Raw genomic sequence first — 27,917 nt, forward strand, 5'->3', positions numbered from 1 at the left:
ACAGGTGCGATGAACAGAAGTACAGAAAGAAAACCATCAAAGAGGTGACGATAGGGTCCTAGGCTGAATCCGAATTCTTCCCCTACCCCTCAGGCTTCTGCCTATCCCTCCAATTGTACGAGCATTTGGAGGGTTAGGGGGAAACCCTTTGTATCCCTCTGCCGTGAGGGAAATCCGTGTGGTGTGGAGGAGAAGCACATTTCTTCATGTGGGTGTCTGGAGCACAGAAGTTGACATGTACGGTAAATGTAAGTAATGACTTTAAGTTTTAGCGTGACTTTTTAAAGTTATAACACTGATGTTATGTATTTTCTGAGCACTGGCAGCTACACGATAACGTGGATGACCGGCGAATACTGATGATGTCATCGAGTGGGAGTGACGTCCAAATTAGAAGACACTAAAACCTGTGTCCGAATTACCGCCCTGACCCCTATATAGTGGGTTCGCCATTCTGTAGAGCCGTCTGAATCTACAATTCCAAAATTGAGTGCCCCGGAAATTTCCCAGAAGTCACCAGTGTGCATCGATGCTCACTAGATCGGCGAATATCGACCACAATACATTGCATTTTTTGCCAAAAGAACATATTTAAATGTATTTTTCCAATAAACCATCAACATTTTTATCCTCAGAAGACAATGAACTCATAAATAATCGTCGCATTTTAATTAGATTTTAATTTTGTGAAATCGATGACGTCATATCCACCTTTAAAAAAATAAAAAGTACTGAGGATGGTGTCCGAATTGCTTTTAAAATTCAGGGCACTACATAGTACCAGACTGTATAGTTTTTTAGTAGTTAGAGGTTAGGGTGGGAATTCGGACAGAGTCTATTTTTCCATTGCTCTCCGTATGGAGGGCTAAATTTAGGGGTAGGGAGAAGCTATAGGGGTAGGGGAAGAATTCGGATTCGGCCCTAGAGTGTAGAAATCCAGCAAAGAAAATATAGCTACTTGATAGAGGGGACAGGGTTTGGTTTTTATGTATTCCCTACAGCGCTTTCTTTGTCACATAAGACTCAACACACGAAGCAAATCTGGTCGCAGATAAAGGTCACACTTACTTCTTCAGCCAGTCTGTAATATCCTTGGCAGTAGCACCATAGTTTTCGTAGTGATACAGGAATTTTCCCTTCCTAAAAGACAAGAGAACAAGATCATCAGTCATTTAGCAAGAATTAGGAAGTGGGTCTGGTAAAACTTGAAAATACAATCATTTAAGAAGGAAGTATAGAGACACACATGGAAAGAAGTGTTAGAATTTGACCTCGAGCCATCTCTGTCATAAAGCACTTCTATCCATCCATCTGTACAGAGAAAGAGATTTCTAACACTCATCTGGTGACAGATCACAAGGTCAGTAGTTTAGGAATTGATTTACAGTCCTCTCTGCACACAGCAATCACTCCAGCTCTTGTGGTCTCAGCTGAGATGCCATATGTGAATTCTCTAAAGGGTTATTGCCTTGAATTTCCTTCAGTCAGGCGTGGTTTAAACAATTGACATAAGAGAACTTCACTTCATTCATGTGATCAAACAACCTTGAGTGCTTTGCTTGCATATAGAAGACTTGCAACTCTAAAAATTTCCTGAATGATTAAACAAGTCAAAGCCTTTCTAAAGGAACTGTATGTTTTCAGCATCTGTTTAGAGGTTTGTTTAGCATCCAGTATCGTGACCAATTTGTTTGTAATGGGTGTTGGGGCGACCCATAGTTTCACAATAAAACAATTCTGCCAACCCTTCAAACATTTGGGGATTTGTGGAAAATTGTTTCAGATGGTTAAAATATCATTAACACTGCGGTGCAAAGAAGGGATCTTTAAAGAGCCACTCCGATGAAAATGGTGTTTCTAACATGTTCTTTCATTTCCTCATGATGGAGGACGGATGTAAAGAAAATAAAGCTTAAAATTGCGTTTCTGAGTCTTTATTCATTCAGATCTCTGGATCTTCGTCTGAGCTGGCATCTGGCTCAAAACTGCACAGCTGGATGGCTCCAATATTGCTCAGCATTTTTGTTGCACCAGTAAAGTTAGGTTGGGGGGTGTGAGGGGCTGTAACCTAGCGGGAGAGTGTAACCAGACGGATGCCGGGAAGTGGAGGAGGCTTACTACGTGCCGACGGTCCTGCCTACAACTCAGAAGGGATTTTTTGATGAACTCCTGCCGTTCTGAAGAAACTATGTCCTAAAAAATGACAGTTTGAAAAAAAATAGGCTAAAAGTAGCATTATAAGAATTACAAGAGCACTTTTAGGTTTCATTAAAATATCATAGGAGTGGGTGTTTAAGAACTGTAAGTCAAACTATTTGTCAGAGAAACCAAGAGAAGCTGCACTTTTCAAGTAAAAGTCAGCATAGCTGTCGTACAAAGAAAAGGAGCATCTCCTTTGCTCAAAAATTAATCTGGGATTAATCAAAGAATAAGACACATCTGAACATAATGGTGACATTTTAATGCCATTAACAGAAGAATGTTTCGGTAAACATGATACAGATAAAGGATTGACTTTAATGGAGTTTTTCAAGAACATGGATTATTAGGCTAACTGATTTCAGCAACAAAGCATGAGAGCTTGGAATTTAATCAGAGATTTATGATCAACTCTGTTTCTTCAGTTTTATCTCCACTGTTCCTAAACACAGTGAAACTTCCCACATTTCAAATTTGAAATGATGACTGCCTTTTTTTTTATTTTTACTTGAAAGAATGAATAGGATAATGAGGCAGGAAGTCTTTCATAATGTATTTTGAATTTTATTCAGCTTTTAGGTCGCTTGCTTTCTTAATATCAAGGACAGAAAACCTAAAAAGACCTTGAAAACTCTCTCCTATAGCAGGTGCAACAGTGCGATAACAGCAACAGTGTTGATAGCGATTTACCCAGCAGTGATTAGCTGCTGTTTATCACAGAGTGGCTTATTGCTGAAGTCAGTGGACATGGATGGTCATTAGCTAGCCTTGCATTGACACTAATGCTCTCCCAGCTAACAGAATGTCTCTGGCTCTGCTGCACGGTGCACGCACGTGCACTGGAGGGAGGAAAAAATGAGCTAGAAGAAGGCAAGAGCAAACACAATTGCTGACCACAAAAGCACTTAATCAGTCTTGACTTAATCAAAAGGCCAGACTGGACAAAAGAGCAATTAATGTGGAAACGGAGGACGAGAAAGTTAGTGCAAATTTATATAAGCTCAGCAAGTCAACATCACTGGAATCTGCGTCACAAAGCATTAGCGGAGCCGCAAACATGGCTGCAATGTCGCGAGGTGTGACCCTCATGTCATCCTTTTTTTCCCCCTATCAATCAGAAAAACTAAACAGCAAAAAGGCTTGATCTAACTGCAAAAGTATGAAGTATATAATGAAAAACAAAGCAAATTGATACTGAGGCGGTGTGGTGATTCTGCAAACACCATCCATCAAATGGGTCACCATGACTTGATCTTGCATGTGTGTCTCTATCTGCATTTTTAGGCTTTGTTCCAGAGGAGCACTAAGAGGATGCTATTTAAAACAACCAAATATACTGCGATTAGGTGTTATAAAAATGCAACATCGCTCTGTACAGCATCGCAGACAAACTTTTTGATTTGACTTCTGTTTTGTCATTGTCAAGCACTGTAGTGGAAAGGTAATAGTTTGGGCTTGTTCTGCTGCTTTTGGACGAGGGTATTACTTGGAAAATATAAAACGTAACAGTTGAATTGAATAGAGATGCACTTTGCACACATAAATCTAAAAATAAAAAAATTAAAATAACATTGTCAAATTTGAGACTTCTACCAAAAGAAATATGTTGAACTGGGAACCTCAGGGAGAGTTACAACTTTTACTTAAGGTGTTATTTTTAGCATTGTATACCTTATATCTGCAAGGGTATTAAAGGTGTTTTAAAAATTTACTAAAATCAAATCTAATTTCATTAGGAAAATGTATTTTCTGGTCAGATTCTTTCAATCGCATTCATAATTTTTTGGGCAAAAAATGAAAAGATTATTATATTTTATCATGAAAACTTATAATAAGATGATTTTAATTTTCCCCTTTGTTTAGTTTAAATCATTTTTTTTTTTTACTAAAAAAAAATAAAATCAGTTTTAATAGAAAATTGATAGAAAAAATAGAAATGATATTTAAGCGAATTACATTTAATTGTAAATCTAACGGTAAAATTCAGCATTTCGCCAATGAAAGCCAGAACTATTTGTGACGTCTTTCTTACATTTCCTCTGTTCTCAGACAGGAAATATTCCATCACAAGCTTCAGTCCATATTCGATTGAGTTTTTAAACCGCAAACCTCTTTGGTCAGATTTTTTTCTTGTAGTTTGAAAAGCTTCAATGAAAGATAACAGGTAACACAGAGTAAGAGGGCTGATTTCTCTCTAAATGTATAAGTAGAGACTAAATCATGGCTCCAAAGTTTTGTTCCAAGAATTAAAGTCACAGTTCCAAATAATAATCATGTCTCGATCTTATAAAAGGTCACATTTTTGAAAGTATTCCCTTTTATTTCAAAACAATAAAATATCGTACAGTTAAAAAAATCTTAACACAATGATTGAACTCACTCAAAGTAGCAAAAGGTTGGATAGCCTTTGACACTGTATTCCTGCTTTAGGCCATCGAACTCAGATGGATGGACGTTCATTCCTGCCAGTACCTTAAAGTGGAAAAATACAAATAAATAATTTATTAATTATCAAAAAAAAAGAGAAACATGGTACCTGGTAAAAATGCAAAAATCTACAATAAATGAAATGTTTAAGCAGCGCACAAGATGACAGCAATAACGTGATGTGACTCCTAAAAGACATACAATAACAAAAGGTAGAGAAAAAAGTTGTCATCATTGTCTTGGTCAGTATGACTCAAACTCTAAACACTTACAGAAATACTTATAAAAAGTCTTGAATGTTTCTGGAATCAAACGTAGTTTTATCTTCTTAGCAACACCAGACTCAGACCTCACAGATAGAACATTCTGCTGCAAACCATTTCAATTAAAAAAACTCAATTACTCCCAGGAGGGGATTTACCAAGCTTCATTAAGACTCGAGCGTTTTAGTTCACCATTATTTCCTGATTTTCCTTTTATCATAAGAGAAGAGAAAAGTGGTCAATCACAAAGCGTTCATTTTCTCTGCCATCCTATAGATTTTCTAGTCATTTTTTTCCAGTGGATGTCTTTTTCTCTACTTTAAAAAAGATAGGAGAGCAAAATCAATAAAAGGTTTAAAAAACAACAACACATGAAAAAAACAAAAAACAGATTAGTGGTAATTATTCGTTTGCACAATGATTTATTCTACAAGTCAAACCTCTATCAATATGTTGAGACATGTTGAAGGACATAATACCTTTACATGTTTTTCTTTATTAAGGAAAAAAAAAACTTACAAACTGTCCTTTTGCCTCAGTGGCTGCTTGCTGAAAAATGGGCTGCATTCTTTTACAAACTCCACACCCTGCAACAAACATCAACACAACAACAAAAGAGGTCAAAGACAAAATTGGAACAAAGAAAATTATATTTAAAATATATATTACTAAGGGATCAAATGTACATTTTTACATCCTCGCTGACTTTTTTGCTTAGCTTGTTGACAATTTTCTTGTCAATTGGTTTAATTTAAAAAAGTTTTTGTTGCAATTTTTGTTATAAAATCATTATATTATAACAACTTTTTTTTCTCTTACACTTCCTGAGAAATGTTTGCTCTCTCTTGCAGTCACTAAAAATGACAATAAAAAGAAGACTTACAGGGAGCATAAAACATCATGAGCACTGGCTTCTCCTCTTTCTTCAACAACTTCCTGAATTCCTTAAGAAAAGGCACAAGAGGATGAGAAAACTTTCACAATTATTCAAACAGTGCATGCAAAAAAACGGGAGAAGACAAATCACCAAACTTAAAATCTTGACATGTATCGGACTTTACATCACAGCTGAACAATCAAAAGCCACAAGTCTTTGAAGAGTCTTCTGAGAACTTATTAAAGAGCTCACAGAGCAGTTTTTCTCATCTTTACCTTCCAAAGGGAGCTATTTAACACCATCTTTTATTGACATCTACAACAAGCTACAAGTGAGGAATGTGTCGGCGTCAACTGCCGGGTTTGATGTTTATTAAATTAAAACAAGTTGGAAACGATGTTAAACGTAGAGCTCTGAACTGCCAGGTTCAGAGCAGATGTTGCGAGGACTTTGACACCAGAGCGAATCTGATAAAGGTTTGAGCTGTCTGAAGTTTTCAGGCTCTAAGGAGCAAGTGGGGGATGAAAACTTAACCAGCTCTCTGATTATAAAGCCTTCAGCGTCTCTGTGTTTGGCTAGATGTCGCAAGATTGTCTCTGCCAGGACCAGAAGCTGGTAGAAGAGGAGAGAATGGACGGTGTCTGCATTGCATGAACAATCATCTCCTTCATCAAGCGATCACACGAACAGCTGATGCTTCTTTTTTTTTTGTCATTGCAAAGTTTACATCAGTTGTTCCTTACTTTTTCTGTTTCAATGTGTACGACGTCTTTTGCCTCTGGGTTTTCCTCCCAAAGTGGGGGGCCCGATGGGTCTTTCAGGAATGCTACCATAGACTGCAGGAGAGAGGCATGAAACAGAACGAGACGGAGAAAAATCTGTCAGGGATGCAAAACCAGGCTGCTAACTCTTTACATTTTTTGCATTCGTTTTATAAATGTTGAATGTTTTCTCATCTCTCTTTCACCTGTCCAAGGAATTTATACACAAACCCAAAATACACAAAAATAACACTTTGTATTCTCAACAACAAAACAGAACAAAATAGAATGCTATTATAAACAGTTACAGTTTATGTACTTGTTCGAGCCACATGGAAGTTAAATGTAATTGCCTCTGAAATCAAAACCAAATCAAAAATATTTTACTTTTTGTGTTAACAATTTCAGAAAAAGGTTTTCTGAAATTGAAAATCTAAAACTGATTTATTGGAACTGCAATGGTTTAAAATTGAAACTTGTGGTGTTTCATTGCTTTCAGGAGCTGCTCACCTGTCAGAAAAAGAAATACATACATTGACCAGATAGAATAATTATTGATATTTGAAATTTAGAAGTGTTTCCTTTTGATTTTAAATCAGCTTCCAATATTATAGCCATATATATATATATATATATATATATATATATATATATATATATATATATATATATATATATATATATATATATATATATATATATATATATATATATATATATATATATATATATATATATATTATATATCGAGGCTGAGATTTGAAGTTGTGTTCAACATGATGTTACTAATCCTAGTTGTTTGATGAGAAGAATTCACAAATAATCTACCAAATTCATTTTCTTCTGCAAATACATTTAAGAACAAGACAAATGATTGGTTCACCTTTATTGTGGTAGGTCTGTTGTATTCTGTATGAAAAGTTCCATCTCTACAAGACACAAAAGGCACCAAAAAAATAGTGGTAAAGTTTCAAACAAACTACCACTTTGCACAAAGCAGTGAGGTGTCAGAAAATGTCAGACCGCCACCTGGATGCCTCGTTACTCACTTGTAATGCAGCAGCTCTATTCCTCCTTGTTTTGAACTTGGATCCACTTTTACTTTCTTGCAGAGTTTACGGCCTTCCGAATCTCTGCAATGAAAAAAAACAACAAACAGATAACTTTTATTTAACAAACTTTTTCTTGTGAAGACCACAGATTTAAGGGGATTCAGTGAGACATTTTTCTAAATGAAATCTGACATTAAAAAGGCCAATAACCTTCATCTATTGATGCAAAACTAAAAATATTTATACATTCCTCTAAAGAAAATGAACTGTTTCAAAGTTGGGCTTTTTTTTTTGCTTTTTTACAGTCACAGTCCCGTTCACCCCTGCACACACGCAGTCATACATGGCGCCAAGAGCAATGTGAGATTCAGTGTTTTGCCCAATGAAACAACACATGGGCAGGCAAGGCGGGAATCTAACCTCCAAATAAAAGTCACCTGCTCTACCGCTATACACTCAGCATACTCAGACATCTTTTGATCTATTTTAGAAGTGCTCCCAGTGGTCGTTTAAATATAATTACAGTGTTCACCCTCTTATTCGCAGTTTCAATGTCTTTATATATTTTTTTTCAGTCACACTGCTACTCCAGTTCATCACAAAAACTCAGACAAAACTCAAGATGTTTGCATCTGAAGGAAAAGCTGCCGAAATTTTTGAAGAGGGGAGCGGAGATGAAGAGCACGCTGAACAAAATCATCTCGGAGAATAATTATCACCCGGAGTTGATTTCTAACGAACCCGGCCTCTTCCTGAAGAAGATCCCTTCTGGCATTTAACTGATGAAGGAGGAACCAGGGGCTCCAGGTTTTCTAAAACACAGTTTCGATGTGCACGGATCTAGTCAAGATAGAGAAAGAAGAGCACAGATCTAGTCGAGATAGAGAAAATCGTGCACATATGTAGTTAAGATCGAGAAAGACGTGCAGGGATCTAGTCGAGACAGAGAAAGAAGAGCATGGATCTAGTAGAGATACGGAAAGATGTGCGCAGATGTAGTTGAGACAGAGACAGACGTGCAAGGATCTAGTCAAGATAGAGAAAGACATGCACGGATCTAGTCGAGAAAGAAGAGCACGGATCTAGTAGAGATACAGAAAGACGTGCGAGGATGTAGTTGAGACAGAGACAGACGTGCACGGATCTAGTCAAGATAGAGAAAGAAGAGCACGGATCTAGTCGAGATAGAGAAAATCGTGCACGTATGTAGTTAAGATCGAGAAAGACGTGCAGGGATCTAGTCGAGACAGAGAAAGACATGCACGGATCTATTCGAGATAGAGAAAGAAGAGCACGGATCTAGTAGAGATACAGAAACCCATGCGCAGATGTAGTTGAGACAGAGACAGACGTGCACGGATCTAGTCGAGATAGAGAAAGAAGAGCACGGATCTAGTAGAGATACAGAAACACGTGCGCAGATGTAGTTGAGACAGAGACAGACGTGCACGGATCTCGTCGAGATAGAGCAGGGGTTGACATAGCCCAGAAATTTGCACTGGCCCACAGGGCCAGTAGTTTTTGAAACTTACTGGCCCTGCCTGAAAGTTACTGGCCCGACACTGCGCATAGCGGGACCCGCCGCTCCGCAGGTGCTTGCAACTTTAGGGGGGTCTGGGGGCCTGCCCCCCCGGAAACTTTTAATATGGTACAATTTGGTGCATTCTGGTGACATCACTTATTTCTACACTTTTCAATGACTGAAAATAGACCATATCAAACTTAAATCTGCTCTAGTCTGTTTCAGATGTTTTGAAGAGAGCACTGCAGTGTAGTAGGTAACACTAGTTCAGAAGTTTTCATGGTGCTTCTAACGGCAAATATCGCAATAAATCATAAACCTTAAATGTGTTAAAACAATCTAATGGCAGCTTGAACCATTTAACGAATCAAATAAATCCCTTAATGCATTTGACCAATCGGATGGACGCCTTCACATTGTTGACCAATCAGATGGAGCCCTGTTATGTTAGATGTTTGTAACCTATGTCAACGTGGGTCATTTGGAGTATAATTTTTAAACTGGGAATGGTTATTTGGTTATTTTGCTGTTTGTTTATATACCGCAAATTATATCCTTATCGCAATTTTAATCTCTGATATCGCATATCGCAAGTTTTCCTCATATTGTGCAGGTCTAACTGAGATCATTCAGCTAACTAGAAATACTTACTGCTTACAGTGTTGTACAGAAAAACAAAATTAAGTAGTTTAACATTCTACTGCATTTGAGTCTGAGATTCAGGTATTTGGAGTTGCCTTTGATTCTTTGACATTCAGCTTAAAGCTTAGTGGATACAGTTTCATCTTCAATGCATTCATTAAATATCTTGCTGTCCATACTACTAATTATACCCACTACTCCATCCAACATATTCCTATCTATTCCTGCCATGTCTTCCACATCTCTGACATGCTTCAGTCTCTCTTCAGTGACGGTGTCGGATTTATAATCAAATGTAATAATAACCCACTGGCTTGTGCCTTCGTTGTTGCTGTTTAACATTGTTTTGTATTGAATTGTTACATTCAATAAAGTTTGAAAAAAAAAAGTAGTGACCGCGTGCCGCGTGGTGCTCGGCAGTGAAAGCCGAGCGTGCGCAGGCGGGAGAGGAGGAGAAGTGATCAAAGGTTTCCCATAGAAACCCTTGAAGTCTGAACACAGGACTAGCAGAAAAACTAAATTATGAAGACAAGGTAAATCTACACGTTTTCGCAAAATTTACTTTATTGAAAAAGGTGAAGAATATATAAACCGTTAAATATTTTAGTGGCCCGAGCGGACAAGTGAAAAGTAAAGTCTTGTGGTCCGCACTGCTCGAAAAACAGGACCGGGCCAGCGGACAAATGGCTATGTCGAGCCCTGTAGAGAAAGAAGAGCACGGATCTAGTAGAGATACAGAAATACGTGCACGGATCTCGTCGAGATAGAGAAAGAAGAGCACGGATCTAGTAGAGATACAGAAAGACGTACACGGATCTAGTCGAGACAGAGAAAGACATGCACGGATGTAGTCGAGATAGGGAAAATCGTGCACGGATGTAGTTAAGATCGAGAAAGACGTGCAGGGATCTAGACGATATAGTCGTCTACAAGTGGATGCATCAGAATGGAATGAATCAGGGAGCTTGTGGCCCACCCATTATATTTTCTACATAACAGATATGCCCTTTCCAAATGTATTTTTTTTTCATCTGCTCCTGATTCACAAAGATTTGAATAGGGAAATACTCAGAAATGCAATTTTGAGCTGAATTTCACAAGAACATGTGTAAAAACACATTCTTTTATCAGATTGGGTCTTTAAACGGTTTAACCACAAAATGTTTCTTAAGCAAGACTTTGGCTGCAGCTCACCGCTCCCCCAGAGGATAGCCAAGTGTGGAAAATAAATGTCATACACCCAGAAGTCCAAACACCAGAGGGACTTGACCCTTGACACTGAAGTGTCTGGATGCCATATTGACCTGTCAGCAGTTCGTATAGAGCAGTGTTTCCCAAACCAATTTCTGGAGGAACTCTGTCCTGCAGGTTTTCAATGCTACTCTGCTTAAGTCCTCCTGGTTCAATCATCATCAACCCTTGTAGAGACTTTACAGCGACAGTCAAACATTTGGATAGGAAACATGCAGGAGAGTGTGCCCTAAGTAGTAGGCTTGTGAAACACTGACATAGAGAATGACTTCTGCATCATTAAATAAAAATACAGAAAAGTTGACTTAATCTTAAATGTGTTTGACAAAATTGATGAAATACAACAACTGTCCTGTAGGATAATTGGATCTTATTTCACAATCAAAACTCCAGAAAGCAATAAGCTTGATGCCCTGACAACAATGAACCCCTTTTTTTTTTAAAGGTTATGATACTCCATTAAACACAACTTTAGAAGATTGTTATGTAAAACTTAAAATAAGTGTGTGTCATTCTTTGATTTAAAATTGAATCATGTTTCTTTGTATTTTTGATACCATAGGATTGACTGGCATGTTTTAGAGCATATTTCTTTTAAATTATTAAAAAAAATAAACTTGTTTGAACTTTTTCAAAATATAGACCGAGCACATTTGGGTATTAAAACTCCATGGCAGTCTTCATGTGCTACAAACCCAGTTCATCTATCAGTGGAGACACTAAATGACATTTAGTGAATTATTTGCTAAATGCTATAATTTGCATCTTACACAATGCAAGAAACAAGTTTCTTTAAATTAAGCTTTTTTAGTGTGGTTAGTGAAAACTGTTTGTAACTAGAAAGGCAGTAAATACAGGTACCTCTCAGAAATTATAGAACTGTGTGTATTCTGAAATTTGTATAGAATTGTATATAGAATATTTACAAATAAATTGAAATTTGCTGAGCCTCTTCTTTTTAAATAACATTTTGATAATTATAGATGATAAAACCCTTAAATTTAGAGTCTTACAAGAACAAGATATTGTGAAAATATTCCAAGTTGGAAGATCATAGTGTCTGATCAAGTAATTAACTTAAAAAAAACCTGCAAAGGTTTACTGAGCCTTTAAATGGACTCTCAATCTGGGTCAGTGGACTACATAATCATAGGGCAGACTGCTGGCTTGAAAGAAATTTGAAAGGAAGGAAAAAGTGTGGCAGGAACAGGTCCAACACGTAACCCGGCCCCGAGAGGATTGTCAAGCAAAATCCATTCAAGATTTTGTTGGGGCATCACAAGGAGTGGAATAGAACTGGAGTTAGTGAATCAAGAGTCACTAGACATGGGCTAAAAATTGCAATCCTCGTGTCAGGCAACTACTGAACCAGAGACAACGTTATAAGCTCCTTACTTTGGCTAAGAAGAAACAGACTTGGACTGTTTATCAGTGGTACAAAGTCCTCTTCTCAGATGAAAGAAAAGTTTTCATTTCATTTAGAAATCAATATATCGAGGCACCTGTTGATGTGACAGAGGACTGGGTTCAAGACTGGTTGTTGCATTTTATGATGTCATTTTTGTTGTTCAATGTGAATTGACTATTCACTCGTTTGCTTTACATCCGACAGCCTTTGTATTGCAGTTAACGTTACACAAGATATAAAGGTTTCAGATATTCTGATCTATGAGGAAATGTTGCTATAAAATGATTACCTTTTTTAAATAAATGACATTTAAATGCTCTCATACTTTTACTTGCCACGATGTTAACAATCAAATGGTTCTTGGGTTGGTTTGTACAATATAGATGGAGGAGGGGTCTGTTTTTTAATTGTTCCTTAAACAAATGAAAACATATCTAAAAGACTCGGCTATAGTGGAAAAGAAAATTGGTTCAGCTGTCATCCATTGCCATGTTCCTGTTGTGTTCATCAGTAAGGATTTTTAAAATACAGTACATTGGAGTACTTTTAACCAAGGCTTCATTAAAGTTTGCTAGAATAATATTTCTTGTAATATTTTGTCAGTTTTTATTGAAAGAACATGGAGCTTTGATCATAGAGCGTTGCATTAACTATTGAAATGCTCCCAATAAAAACATTTCAGTTGAAATCAGGCCTTGGTCTGCTAATCCACAGTTAGTCTTCCTGTTTCCGTCAGTACCTTTATCAGCGAGTTTGAGATCATTGTTTTGATTTTCGACAAACATTTTTAGTTTTATAGATGGATATATGGCCTCATATTTATTATGGTGTGCAGAGGAGTTTATGGTATACATTACTGATAAGTGCCTTGGTCCTGTGATTGCAAGACAGGACCAAATTAGCAGCTGTTTTTGATATTTGTTATGATACATTATGCTGCTTGTTTTTTATAAAAGTGGAAAAAAAACTTGTTTTGTATGTAAGTTTTGTTCCTTTCAGCCTATTTTGAACCACATTATCTATCTACATATGTTTTTAATAATGGCCGATTATGGATCAATTACAAGTTTCATCTGCAGTTAATCTGAGGTTTCATTAATTTTATCCACTTGATTTCTTTTACATTTTTTTAACAGAAGAAAAACTGTTATGTCTTCATTGAGAATACCGTATTTTCCGGACTATAAGTCGCACCGGAGTATAAGTCGCACAAGCCCAAAAATGCATTTTAAAGTAGAAAAAAACACAGATAAGTCGCACTGGACTATAAGTCGCATTTTGACAGGAAACTTATTTGACAAAATCTGTGACCAAGAACTAATAACTTTCACAACTTCATATGACACAATCATAGCAGACTGTTTATCTCATAATTTCACAGTAATTGTTTCTCATAATTATTTATTTATTCTTTTCATGAAGCATCATTGGCCAACTAATTCTCTGTTTTCATCCTGTATTTGTAGAAACAGTTGTCATTTTATCGCATTTCTGAATCTATAAAATCATTGGAAAATTGAATATTATGTTGTTAGCCTTCAAGATCTTACTGTAAAAAAAAGTTTGCTGATTCTCTGAGTCACTTAATGTACCTCATACATCAAATTGACCCGGGAACATCATCTCTGTTCCTCACAAATGAACATAACAGGAGGGTTAACAATGTATTTATTTCAATCTATTTCTCATATAAGTCGCTGCGGAGTATAAGTCGCACCCCTTGCCAAACTATGAAAAAAAGAGCGACTTATAGTCCGGAAAATACGGTAATCTAAAATATGTTTATGTTTGTACACATGTTGTCAAAAAGTGTTTTGTCCATAACTGAGTTATTTTAAGCCGAATTACAGATGGCAGCAACAGGACACAACAGGAGCAACCTCTACATACACTTGGAGATGACACGCAGTAACCTGATTTAAGATAGATTTGCTGCTTCTAGCTGTTCCAATGGCTGCCACAAAATGAAACAATAAAATAAAAAATGCCAATAACTAAACAGAAGTGACTTTTATAAAAGACACCACTTATTTAAAGAAGGTACTTTAAGAAATTCTATTATGCAATCATATATTTTTACATGCGGCTTAAACTGTAGTAAGTAAAAAATTTACAACCATAAACATTTGTCAACATGAATAATTCATATCAAAGCATATATAACTGAATTTTCTTTAAATGTCGAGAGAAGAAAAATAACCTGGTTAGACAACCTGTGAAACAAATGAGAGCATTTCAGATGGTTCAATAACAGTGTTGGCTCAAAAATACTTTAAGATATTAAAAAGAACAAAATGTGAACGACAAGAGTTATTGATTAAACCCATCTGACTATTGGGTTCCCAAATGTCTTCTTTAGGTAAATCATTCATTTACTTTCCTTCTAACTAGATATGAAAAAAAGAAATGTGAAAAATTGTGCTGCTTCAACCAAATAGGCATTTATTTTTTGGCTAGGCCCCCACAAAAACAGATAAAAATCTAGTTTGATTTGATTTAATTTTATTTATAAATAAAATTGTAAATATAATAATCTAAATATTGTATATATTTTACTCAGAGAACCGGATTTGAAATGAGTGGTAAAATAAACGCCCTATATTTATAAAGTGGTTTTGAACCTTGATTTAAAGCCCCCCGGGCTTTACAGTCACAGCCCCATTCACCCTCTGACGGCAGCTCTGCTGCTTTACACTGGCGCCAACCTCCGCCACCAGGAGCAAAGTGGGATTCGTTGTCTTGGCATTTCAACCCATGGGCTGGCAAGGCGGAAAGCCGACCTGTGATTCTTCGATTAAAGGTCAACCGCTCTACCTCTGCACAACAGCTGCCCGAATTAAGCAAAATAAGGGACATAATATTAGATCAAAACTACCGATAATTCATTTCCTTTCTCAAATAATTAGAGCAACCCCCACACCAGGAGCACACGTTCTAGATTTAGACAGTGCTTTCATCTTTTTACTCTTTCATGTGAGTAAAATCGACAATAGACATTAAACCTTTGTGTTTTTGAACTGATGACTTAATATGCCAACAGAGACTAGGGTCAATATTTTAACCAAGCTTTTAAATTGAATTGAAAATATTTTGAAAAAGCAATTTTCCCTTATTTTAATGATGTGTAATCTGTGAGCAACATCTTTGAGGGAGCAGGGAGAGATTTATGCATTTCTGAAGTATGACTACAGAGGAGAAAAAAAGGCTATTTCAATTCCTTTTGACAAGACTGCTAACACAATAATCTCCTGTCCCCTTTCTAGAGGATTGGTGGGGGGAAAAGCAGCTCTGCTCTGTTTTCCTTTCCTGTATGACATCATCATGCATCCCACTGGTGGAACCCAGTTGGCCAACACTCAGATTGCTCTCATCTGTTCAAAGTGTGCCATTCTGGCCCTGGTGAGGCTCTTCTTTGGCAGAGCTGACAGTTCTCACGCTGTGCTATGCACTTTGGTTTCCTTCTCCCTCTGTTCACCATGAGGTCTCAGCTGGAATTTTGGTTTGGATCCTGTCCATTTGGGACGGTAGAAATATATGCCAAAAAGCACAATACCTTCCAGCAGATCCTGGAACTAGATCTGCGTCCTTTAGTGATAAACCTAGTAGAAATCTGGCCAACTATACATGTATTTTAAAAGATGTGTTTAAAAACACCTGTTGGACAAAAAGGAGTATGATAGCATGGCAGAAAACACTGACAAAAGACGAGCAGCATGAAAGGCCTTTGGCTGTAACAGACAGGTAAACATCTGATCGCTTTAGTGGAATACTTTGAACCAACTGTCTGTTTGGTTTTGAAGCTTGAGACACTTTCTGCACTCTGGAATGAGCATCGGGTGACAAAAATACAATACTTGTCCTCGCTGTTGGTTTCCTGTTGTATGACAGGAAAAGAAGAAGACGGTTCACATTGTTGGTGGGTACACTGGTATGTTGAAAACAAAAAATAATGGTGTGTGAAATGAACAACCAAAGTCAGAACAAATGGGAATACAGCCCATCAAGAAAACTATTCTTCCTCGGGTCTCAAGAGCATCTGTATTCATTATTTCCTTCAAAATATATATTTTTTTAAATTCTCTATCTATTAGAATTTCCACGACCACAACAGGAGATTGGTTTGACTGAAGCACACCGCCAAGGTCAAATGTGGAGAACAGTTTTCCACTAATGGCACTCTAAGTTTGGAGTTTAGCCTATTGTTCCTACCTAAAAGGCTACTGCAGCATAATGCAGGGCCTCTTTGCAGAGAACGTGCTTGCAGGGTTAGACTCAGGGACAACAGGACGCCTCATTGTTCCAGAGAAGAATGTGAAGCCAAGACAAAGGCAGGACATCTAACACCTCTGTTCCCTTATTTCAAATGAAGGCAGCAGTTGCAAGACTTTTTAAATTTATGACTGGTTATGAATCATTCAACGTCGTAATCTGCACACAAATCAATATAATGGGTTATGTGGCTGAATGCTATAAAGTATTCAAACCACTGTTTTCCTGTTTCTCTTTCTTTTTTATAGTATTTTCCACCATTTTTTGGCGCTTAACTCCTACAATTTTTCAGCTATTTTAACAATTCAACTAATAAAATGTTCAGCTCTTTCAGCTTTTTCCAGCTATAACTTTTGGTCCTTTAAAGCTTTGAACTTTTCAAGATATTCCAGGATTTTTGCCTCCATTGAAATCCATGGGGAATCCTTAAAAACCTTTGCTTCTTTTGTGGTGCAGAAGCTCGCTGGTTCGATACCCACCAGCAGTCTCATTTTTCACAAAAATATCGTTTTTGTTGTTGTGTTGTGTTCACTTTATTTATGGTCAACTTTGATAATTTCTTTATTTTTTATCTATTTTATTTTAGCCAATTATTTCCCTTTTAGTTTCATTTTCATTCAGCAACATAGCATTCAACCCAGCATTTTCTTCTGGAAATGCAACTCCTTCTAGTTTTAAAAAGTTGTTGATTTTTTTAAAGCATGTGTGGAAACCTATAAACACCAATCGCTTGTACATTCATACTGCATTTTAGAACAGGCCAATAAACGTCTATGCAAGTCTGAGCTTCAGTTTTTCAGGGTTCACATTTAGTTAATGGAGATAACATAAAGCCCAAAACAAGAAAATGAAACTTGAATGACTTCAAACTTGTTTTGCACAAAAATGCATAGCTTGAATATTTTTATCAATATGGCCCATTTAAAACTTTCAGCCATTCACATAAAGCCTCACCATGGGTAATGTTCCTATAAAAATAAAGTGACAAAAAAAGAAAAATTACAACTGATAAAATACAGCAAATAAAATAAAATTAAAAAGTTCTAGATCTTTATAAAACTAAACTTGTCTTCTTGTTGGTTATGTGTGTAGATATTTTGCAAGTACAGACGGAAACAGTTATGGATACGAGTTGTTAATAAAGGCTATTGGATGCAACAGCTGCTGGCAAAAGCTTTACTTATAGATTTTTACAGGCAAACCCTCTTTTTCTACCCCACTGTGTTGTGTCATTATAAATCAGTCTAACATTTATAGAGTTATTGTCGTGCAATATACTTTGGAACAGTCTTGTGAGATAGTATTGGAGGAGTGACAAAGGTTTTGTCACTGGGGGAAACAGAAGAGTAGCACACAATGCTAACAATCAGGCTCTCGCGCTGCTGTTACTCAGCTGATTCCTGGTTCTGGTTTGCTGTGTACACACTCTGACACAGAGTCAAACCACTCCAATTTTATGGTACAAGAGCAGAATTTGTCTTGAGGATGCTTTTTGTCTTGTCTTTTTTTTAAGAACTTACCCACAATTGACCCAGGCAATGGTCCCTTGGCCTTTAACTGTTTGTGCGACATCAGATAGCAGCTTCAAATGGGAGTCCCCCGATGTTGCTATGGACAGAAAATAATCTAAGATCAGTGTCGTTGCTGAAACTGTTTAACAGTTTAGGACAATCCCAACTCATGAGACAGAGAAGACACTGTCATGTCAAATACAGTGTAGAGGAATTAAGTTACAGTGCAGCTCAATGGTCTGCTGAAAACAAAGGAGATTGGGGACTTTGGGTTGGAGTGGGGATGGAAGAGCCTTCTCTCAAGCCTTTGACGGGAAGGGTTTAGGGGAGTGGCTAGTGTTACTTCAGCTTTTATCTCACAAAAGACTGACTATCCAAAAGATGGATGGATTCTACAGTGAATGCTAAAGCAAACGAACTTTCCAGCAGAGAGAAACAAATCATGAATGTATCCTGAGACAGACTGAGAAACAAGTCTAACAATTAAAAATGCATGGCCTTGATCAGTAAGAAACTACAGTAGCTGTAAACACTTCACTTTTTAGAACGAGACAAGCTGGTACTAACTGCTGCATAACACTGAAAAAACTTCATGATTTTTGTTTTTCCAATAAAGCAGAATAATGACGTGGACTATCTTGACTGAAAAGAAAAATCATAATTCTACTGTGTACACAACGCTTTAATGCTGCATTTTCAATAAAAGTTAGTGTGTTTGACCTGATTCAAAAAATGAAGTCTTTCAATGTTTCACTAAGTCATATTCTAATTAAATATAAGCTCATTGTCATGAAGCCCTTGGATTCGTTTTACATTGCTAAGAAACACGTCCACCATATTGCACCAATTGACACCTGGGATTAACATGCAGTTAAAGTAATTATATCACAAGTGAACAGATAAACTAAGAAAAAACTGTTTAAACATTTAATTAAATCTTATTTAGAAAGTGTAATTAGTTAAAATGAAATCTGTAATATCTATTTCCGTCAAAGCAAACTGTTTAACAACAAATTAATCTAAAAACATCTGCAGGAACCAGAATTGTAGAGAAAATTGTATGACTACAAATCACAGTCATATTTAGAATTTAATTTTTAAATCTTTATCGACAGAAACCTTTTCAAATTGTTCAAGATACAGTTCAATATTTCACTGAACTTAGGTCTGCCTCCTCACTCCACCCACCGCTCGGCTCGTCACCATGGGGGGCAGAGCATTCAGCCACTCTGCCCCCAAGCTCTGGAAATTACTTTCCTCAGGTCTGCGGAACATGAACTCTCCCCCGCAGTTTGCTAAAAATCTGAAAACCCACCTCTTCAGACAAGCATACCCACCCTAATTAATTTTATGATTCTATTGTTTTGTTTGTTTTTAACTAATGTGTCTTTCTTTTAATTGCATTCCTTTTTTTTTCTGTAAGGCAACCTTGGGTGTCTAGAAAGGCGGCATATAGATAAAAATCATTATATTATTGGTTAGCTGTAGCAGACACTCATTACATTTTAGAAACCAAAATTAAAAAATTGAAAACAAGTTTCTATTTTTTCATATTCATTCATTTTATTCCAAACATCTCTTTAGGCTTTCATCATTATTTAAACTCTTTTTGTGAAAGAAAATATCAGATTGCAATGAAGTAGGGAATAGTGTTAGCCAGAGAGTGACCAAAAGTTCAATTTAAAAATACATTAAAAACATTAATATGCAGTTTAGTCTCCAGTTCCAGAAATTCTAAATTTCGAATAAAAATCAAATTTTGACCTGTTTTTTAAGTCATACATTGCAGGATTCATGTCCATGCTGAACACAAATGCTAAAATGTTAAAGACGTCATTTCAAACTGTATTTTTGAATTTAAATACATTTCAATCCAGTTAATATAAGAGTTGAACTTCAAGAAATTAAATAAACAAGTCAAACCATCTGCAAAATTCAACACAATGATTATGTCCGAATCCCTTCCCTACTCGCCATATAGTGCGTTTTTGTAGTGCTGTCCGAATCAACAATTTCTTTTTTTCCCCTCCAAAATCGAGAGCCCTAGAAACGTCCCAGAAGTCTCTGCAAAAACCAGTACGCATCGAGGCATACTAGATTGGCCAATATAGACCACAATGCATCGTGTTTGAACAATTTTTGCTAAGAAAATGTATTTTAATGTATTTTCTTGTAAAATGTCAACGTGCAATTTAGTTACCCAGTTAACCAAACTTTAGACTTTGACCAAACTAAACACATTTTTAACAATTTCCTCCCTTTCTTTTAACTACTACTTACAAAAACAGGAAAAAAAAACAGGAGGATTTTCCTGCACTAAAGCAGCTTTACAGCCATGAGAGTTTAAAAACCTCTACTTTTGGACTGTTTCAGCTCAAAGCTGTCATTAAAGCACAAGCAAATAAACAGGGACACTGCTGCGGTTATGATGGACACTAAAAAAAGCAGAACAGGCAAGTAAGTAAAAAAAAAAAGGTTTCAGACATAGTTAATGAGTCAGAAGCAGAGCAGGACGGTGATGCTGAAGTGAGAAAAAGAATGAAGGAGCTAGAAGAGCTGGGAAGATCAAAACCTGCACGAGAGAATCCTCCGCTCTCTTTGAAGCTGGGTCTTTAGGAACCATCAGCCACTGATCAATCAGAGCTAGAGCTCAATCTATGGAAGCCACAACCAATACATCTAAGCTGGTGTGCCTCATGAATCGTGAAACAAGCAAAAGGCTGTAGAGCTCTGACAGCCTGCTGGTGCTTATGGAGCACAGTAAGGGTCTTCTAGAAGGAGCCATTAGCAAAGGCCTCTCTCTATGAAACTACTGAGTTCATTCCTCTCAGCTTGTCAAGTCAGCAAAAGAAGTCAAACTTCAAAAGCCGCTGGAGCACATGTTTTTGTTTCAGAACAACTGACTGGAAACCAATGAACAAATATATCAGCTGGTTTTTTTAACAACAAAACTTCAAATCTTACCTTTAAATGTTTCCGAGCTGATAACTGACACTGACTAATGTGATTATGGCTTTAAAACATTTATCTTATAACACTGTAAAAAAAAGGGGGCTGGATGCCTCAGTTGGCTGTCTGTAGGACTGATGCATGGAAGAACCAGGGTTCGATTCCCAAGGGGAGCAAGGAATTTCCTCCAAGGACAAGACCCTTTACGCTATGTAGTCATAAGAGGGCCCCAGTCTGGGTCCCCCTGTCCCGGTCCCCAGCCTGGATAAAATACAGGGTTGTGTCATGAAGGGGCATTTTGACAAACCCCTTGGGTGAAACAGTTAAAGCCGGTTTGTTGTGGTGACCCCCGAAGATATATGTCGAAAGGTGAACAAGACAAAACAGTTTAATGTTATCGGGCTGGTTTAGCCCGATTAGTAATGTGAGCATAAAAAGTCATTTGTTTCTGGGTGGCCTGGTCATTTTGTTTAATGAGAGCTAAGGGAAAGTTCCAACCTCACAAAATGTACACAAACGGCAGATTCTTTCAAGCACTAAAGAGCATTTTGAAGCTAAAACCAGCTGCAAGGCCACCAGAAGGTACAAAACGAGTATAAAATTAGACTTTCAGGCAGTCATGCCGGCACTTCAATCATTATTGAGAAAAAATAAATAAATGCATTTCTTCTTTTGACATGATAAAACAGTCACATTTGGTATTTTGCCCCTCATCATTCACCGTGTGACAGCAACCAGGTGCTAAAACACAATGCAACACTAAAATTAGACGCAGGAAATTTCAAGAATTTGTTATTTTATCAACAAAAGTTCAACCTTCTTTCTGTTCAAATGGTTATTATGTGAAAAACATAATAACCACACTAAACTTTGACAAGTTCAATGGGGCTGGGAAATCAAATCAGCATTCCCCAGCCTTAATAAAGATTATTCTAAATATTATGCTGTTTCCCTGCCATCAGTGTTTTTATTCCAGTTATTTGGCCTGCAGGATGCAAGCAAAGGTGTTAAGCAAATTCACATTATGTGGGGGGGGGGGGGGGGGGGGGTATGAACATAGTTTTGATGTAAAGACTATTTCTGGCAAGCATGGGACAAGGGCCAAATCATTTCTGTCTCCCTTGTTGCTCATCCTCCCATGTGACTGGCTGGCCAGTCAGGAGGAAAAAAAACAACTTTTATCTTTAATAATTCAATATTTGGACCGCTTTTTAACTGCATCTGAATAGATCTTAGTGTTAGAACTAGTGCTATGTTACAGGTCATCATGCAGGTCACATGTTATTTGTCAAGTCCCAGCAGTACCTGTTTTTGTGTAGAGCACTAGAACGTTGGTTCTGGTCCTGAGGAGCTTCTTGAAGTCTTTGTGGTCACCAACTTTATCTATTAGAGGAGACACCTTTACAGCGTCCAACGCAGACAGCAGCCACACCTGGTAACACATTAACACATTAAACAACCGCAGTAAAAAACAATTGGTTACTTTTTGATTTTCATGAAAGACAGAAGCAAAGACGATCCAAAAATTTGACACATCATGTTCATTCAGCACTTTCTTTCCAGCCTCTTTGTACAATTTCAGCAAAGTCACATCAGTTTCAACAAAAGGTTTGTCTGTGTGAATCTCAGCCAGTGATAATTTAAAAAAATATACACTATTTTTATAATGTTAGTATTTTTTATATTTCTTTAGAGAATATTGAATACACAGTATTCAACCATAAAAACAAAAGTGTACATGTCTTGACTGCTAAACCAAATCGAGTTTCCATCATTTCAATCGTTCCTTCAACAATATTAACTCCAATAGCAAGAAGACTATTGTCAAACGGGTAGTACAACAGACACAGACATGGCAGTGAGCTGTGTACTTTAATCATTAAATAAATTTTTTTTAAAATAAGTTGGGTGTGCTTCTGCCCCAGAGGGCTGTTTCCATGCATTCTAATTTTCTCCATGCCTTCGCCATTCATTAAATAGTCCCTCATTAAGGTGCACAGAGAACTAAATTAGATGCCAGACCTTGTCTGCTCACTCTGCGGATTGAGTCGGATGAGTGGCATCACTCAGAATGAAAACAAGCATCTGTCTGCCTCGTTTGCCTTTTTAATTCCAACAAGACATTCTTTGAGTCAGAACACTTGGAATTTAAGCTGAGGTGTTTCTGTCAATTGTTTTCCACCAGCGAGGAAAACAAAAGAAAAAATAAACTTAAATCAGTAGACATTACTACACTAGATTTGCAAACTGGTGTTTTTTTCCTTCATAGACTGCATTACTCATTGAGAAGCACAAACTAACTTACAATAGTAGAGGTTGAATGACACTTTCTCTTCCCTGAATATTCAAAGTTCTATTGTAGGCAAGAAAGTTATATTAGAAGTTAAAAGCAATTTTTAAGGCTTTAGTCATAATTGTCCTCACAAGTGGACACGAGCTGTCTGCAGGTTAAAAAAAAAGGGAAACCTGCAAGGGTAGGTAGGGGTGAAGTAGGTGAGACGCAGGAGTATCGTACAAAATGTTTTTCAGACACCCCAAAACCTTTGCACTTCACAAGGGACCCGTTATTCCTGTTCAAGTGATACGTCTTCGCTCCTGTGTGCTCCACGCTTGCAGCCCGACTATTAGAAATGAGTAAATTAGGCAATTAGGTATTTTATGTGGGCATCTTATCTATGGGCTCTTACGTATCACCTGCACACCCAGTGCGTTCAGCATTTGCGCCGCGGTCAGTAAGTGGCCAGTACTTTCTTGTATGTTTCATTTTCATGATGCCCCTTAAAGTGGTCGCATGAGCCTTTAAGGTGCAGCCCGTCCTGTCTACGAACCTCCAAAGTGGGCCTAAGGGTTAATCTTTTCAAACCTCAAAGGACATAAAAGTATCAATGGAATTTGGATGGGTTAAACCTTGTGTAAGCAATGTTTTTTAATCCACTAATTTTCCTTAAAAACATTTTTTTACATCAATGCAGTGGGTAGTATTACTATTATAATGGTTTAAGTAAAGCTTAGTTAAAAAACATCAATTTTGACTGGATGTCAGATTTAAACCATGTAGTAGCCAAACAACGCTACCTGTGCTTAATGCAAAAAAAAACACATTTGCAAAAAAAGCTCTTAGAAAGGCATTTTTAATTAAAGACTACATTGCTTTGGCTCGTAATAGGATAAGATAATATCTTTAATGTTAATAATAAAAGCGCAATGTCATCCACTGACACATAAACAATGAAAACAACAACAAAGGTTCACAGCTTCTCCATAAAAACGATAATGTGCTGTGCCAACTTGTGTTTCACTGAAGCACTGATGATTGAAGAAACAGTTATTTTAAGATGAGGATGTTCCAAAGGCAGCTGATTTAGAGTGAAATGAGACAAAAATACCAGCACCAGTTTATCTTTCTGTCTGCTGTTGATTTATAGCAGTCGAAAGTAGTTGATTTGTTGAAGTTTCAAGAAGTCCCATTCCCAGCCATACTGAAGCCCAAAAATCTGCACCCAAACATTCTCACTTTACAGTTGAACTGCCTATTTCTACATAACCAGACGGCATGTTCCCCTCAAACTACTGGTGCTGATCTGCTGTGGTATGAGCAACGTTGGAAATAAGCGGTTATCCTGTTGTCCGAGACAACCAGATTTCACGGAGGACAATCAAAAATGAACCTGATGGTTGTCTGTGTGACAACCTGGTGTTTTATTCAACATTTTGGTATTTTTCGACTATTTTTCAAAGTTTTTGGGAAACCGATGTCCGACTTTTTAAGATAAAACCGAGTGTCCACGTACGATGTCACATGACTTCCGAACGAACCGAGTACGCCAAAGACATCGCAAAATGACAACATTGCACCTGCATGTCTTGTTTAAAAGATCGGGGATTTTAGTCTTTACTGCTACTGCAGCGCACAATGTAAACATGGTATCATTTACACCTGTTTATTTGAAATAGATGTTATATCATATTATAACTTTTCATCATATATAAATATTACTTTATATTTGGAATGCTGTACAAGTCCCAGTCCATACAAGTGTTCTAAATTTTAAAAATACTCATTAGGTTACAGTGTTGGTTAATCTAATCAATTTTCTGATATATTATAGGGTAAGATGAAGTTTTTTTCATTCGACCATAACAGTTGATTTACATGGCAATACTTTGTGTAACCAGATGCTACAATATTTAGTAAAATGTTTGTTTTTAATATTTAAAGAGTTTTTTTAAATGTCCATCATAAGAGGCAGTTGATATTAGATGTATAGAAGAAATAAAGATGTAAGTACTGACATCTGAGTAGTTTTTGTTGCTGTTGAATATTGGTATTGAAGGACAACCAAAGATTACTTCCAGGTTGTCCGGAGGACAACCATTTCCCCCCCGTATTTCTAACGCTGTATGAGCTTACATCCACATCAATGTTTCTAAAGAAAAATGTAATAACTTTTATTCAAACTGGACCTGGGTTTTAGAGGGGTCATTATTAATAAAGTGGATGACCCTATTATAGCTTTACCAGTGACCAGGGTCTGCTGGCTGTTAAGAGAACCCGTTTAAAGACTAAAGGAGACAGAGCCTTTGCCACGGTGGCCCCATCCCTCTGGAACTCTCTTCCTCTCAGCCTCAGATCTGTGGACTCAGTGTTTTCTTTTAAAAAGCAGCTAAAAACATATCTTTTTAAAATAGCTTTTTCTTAATTTCTTTTTAACATGTGTTTTTACTGTGTTTTACTGTTGTTTTATCGTGTTGTACTGTGAAGCACTTTGTGATTTTTATCTGGAAAGGTGCTATACAAATAAAGTTTTATTATTATTTATTATAGCTTTAAAATTCAAGACTTAGATCCTGAAGAGTACAAAAAAAAAAAAACAGACTTAGAGAAATGATGCCTTGGCTGCACATTCCTGCATGCCGACTCTGTTTTAAATAAAGGATTTTTCAATGGTGATGATCAACCAACAACAATCAGCATTGACAAGGTGAAAACAATAATATCGACAAAAACGTACAAACATGCTCTTTGAACAGCTGTTGTAAAAGAGAAATCCTTTCACAAAAGATTAATGAAGGTCCATAAAATTATAAAGACTTTTGTTTTGTTAAAAATACATTGACCAAGAAGGATGGTAAGGACTTAAAGAAGTTCTTCTATGATCACAGCTAGTAAATGAAAATGTCTGTGGATCTGTTCATTAAGTTTAATATTTGCACTTTTTTCTAAATATAGAGTTATTTATTTTTTTATGTTTAAGCAACAATAAATCAAAATGTGACCTACAGTCTTATGCAACATACGCACTGGGAATGTAAAGTAAATGCGCTGAACGCGGGTTCTTGAAGACGTTCTCTGCATCTGGTCTTTACAATGAACTGTCGCTACATGACACTTCAGCATTTGCCTACAGTTGGAAGAGGCTTGGTGCGAAATGTCCAAGCGGCGCAAAATCTTGTGAATCTTGCTCCAGGCTTTCTCTTACACAGCTCTATTCCAAGATGAACGACTTGGTGTGATAGAAGTCCGGCTGGGCACAAACCGCAAGTATTAGTTTTTCTCCTTTACGATTACTTATCAAACGGTTGGAACTTTTGCTTTTTGATAAGGACGATGCCCATACATCAATACCAATACTCTGACCATCACCGGGGACATTCATGCACAGTCACACACCAGTGGAGCCACACTGGAGGCAGGGAGGGTGAAGGGTCTTGCCCAAGGACACAACGACGGTTGGCTGGGGGGAGCGGGGATCGAGCCACTGACCCTTCGTTCATTGAGCGACCTGCACAACCGCCTGAGCCACTGCCGACCTAATTCTGAGACCCTGATTGGTCAAAGCTCAACTGGTTTAACTTTTAACGCACGTTCAATTGCTGCACATTGCTGTACGTAGAGCCCATAAACAGAACTAACAACTGGCATGGTGATGCGTGAATGCAAAGGTTTTGAATGCGAAAGCCCGAAAAGTGACACGTTTCCATAGACTCTTCACTGGAAGCCGTCGCTACAATGCGTGTTTCTGAGCCCGGTGTGAACGTAGCCTTAATGTGACATTTGAGATGCGGTAAAAACATAAATACCCTCTAGAATTCTAAGCACAAATGCAAAGGTGGACATAATTTAAAGCCAAAACGCACCAGTTACGACGCAGCCTCAGCCAACTGCTAGAAGGTGAGAGAAGAACCCCGACAGCAGCTCTCCCACTTTTTCTTCCTTCTGAAAAAAATGCGATAATGCAAGAGGCATCGCAATGTGATGTTCGGGCATGTTCCCAAGACCATCCTTCGCTTTTATCTCCACACTCTTTAGCACAGGTGTCACCAACACGGTGCCCGCGGGCACCCGGTCGCCCGCAAGGACCACATGAGTCGCCCGCGGGCCTGTTCCAAAAATAGCACATCTCATAGAGAGCTGCGTCTAAAAATTAATTTTGTTCTGTTGCTATTATTTTTTTAATCACACTTGTATGTATATAGATTTAAAAAATACTATCTTAAAAATACTTTAAGGTTAACGCGCACAATATTTACCTATGGGCAGTAAAGTAGAGCTTGTGGGATGTGGAGAGTAAGCTAGCGGGCGCTGTATGCACTTTCGTACCCCAAAAACATGGCAGAAAAAAGAAAGAAAACGTATCTCTTTCACAGTGAATGGGAAGAGGAGTTCTTTTTTACGACTGTAAAAGAAACCTGCGTGTGTCTGATTTGCGGGACGACCGTGGCGACAGCAAAACGGCACAATGTGGAGAGACATTTCAATACGTGTCACAAAAGCTACCATGATAA

General features: G+C 37.4%; 1 protein-coding gene across 1 annotated transcript in view; it reads right to left on the bottom strand.

Annotated features, from left to right (window-relative positions):
- pdia5 (protein disulfide isomerase family A, member 5) overlaps positions 1-27,917 on the bottom strand; it is a 64,478-nt gene that overhangs the window by 26,077 nt on the left and 10,484 nt on the right. Inside the window, exons 2-10 of the mRNA XM_004081428.4 lie at positions 22,437-22,563; positions 18,192-18,279; positions 7,577-7,660; positions 7,411-7,456; positions 6,510-6,602; positions 5,773-5,833; positions 5,409-5,476; positions 4,580-4,671; positions 1,069-1,140 (exon numbers count right to left, since the gene is read on the bottom strand). Coding sequence (XP_004081476.1) covers positions 1,069-1,140; positions 4,580-4,671; positions 5,409-5,476; positions 5,773-5,833; positions 6,510-6,602; positions 7,411-7,456; positions 7,577-7,660; positions 18,192-18,279; positions 22,437-22,563 — 731 coding nt within the window. The remainder of the gene's footprint in view (positions 1-1,068; positions 1,141-4,579; positions 4,672-5,408; positions 5,477-5,772; positions 5,834-6,509; positions 6,603-7,410; positions 7,457-7,576; positions 7,661-18,191; positions 18,280-22,436; positions 22,564-27,917) is intronic.

This window comes from Oryzias latipes, chromosome 21, assembly GCF_053564925.1.
Source record: "Oryzias latipes strain Hd-rR chromosome 21, Olatipes_Hd-rR_3.1".
Taxonomy (NCBI): Eukaryota; Metazoa; Chordata; class Actinopteri; order Beloniformes; family Adrianichthyidae; genus Oryzias; species Oryzias latipes.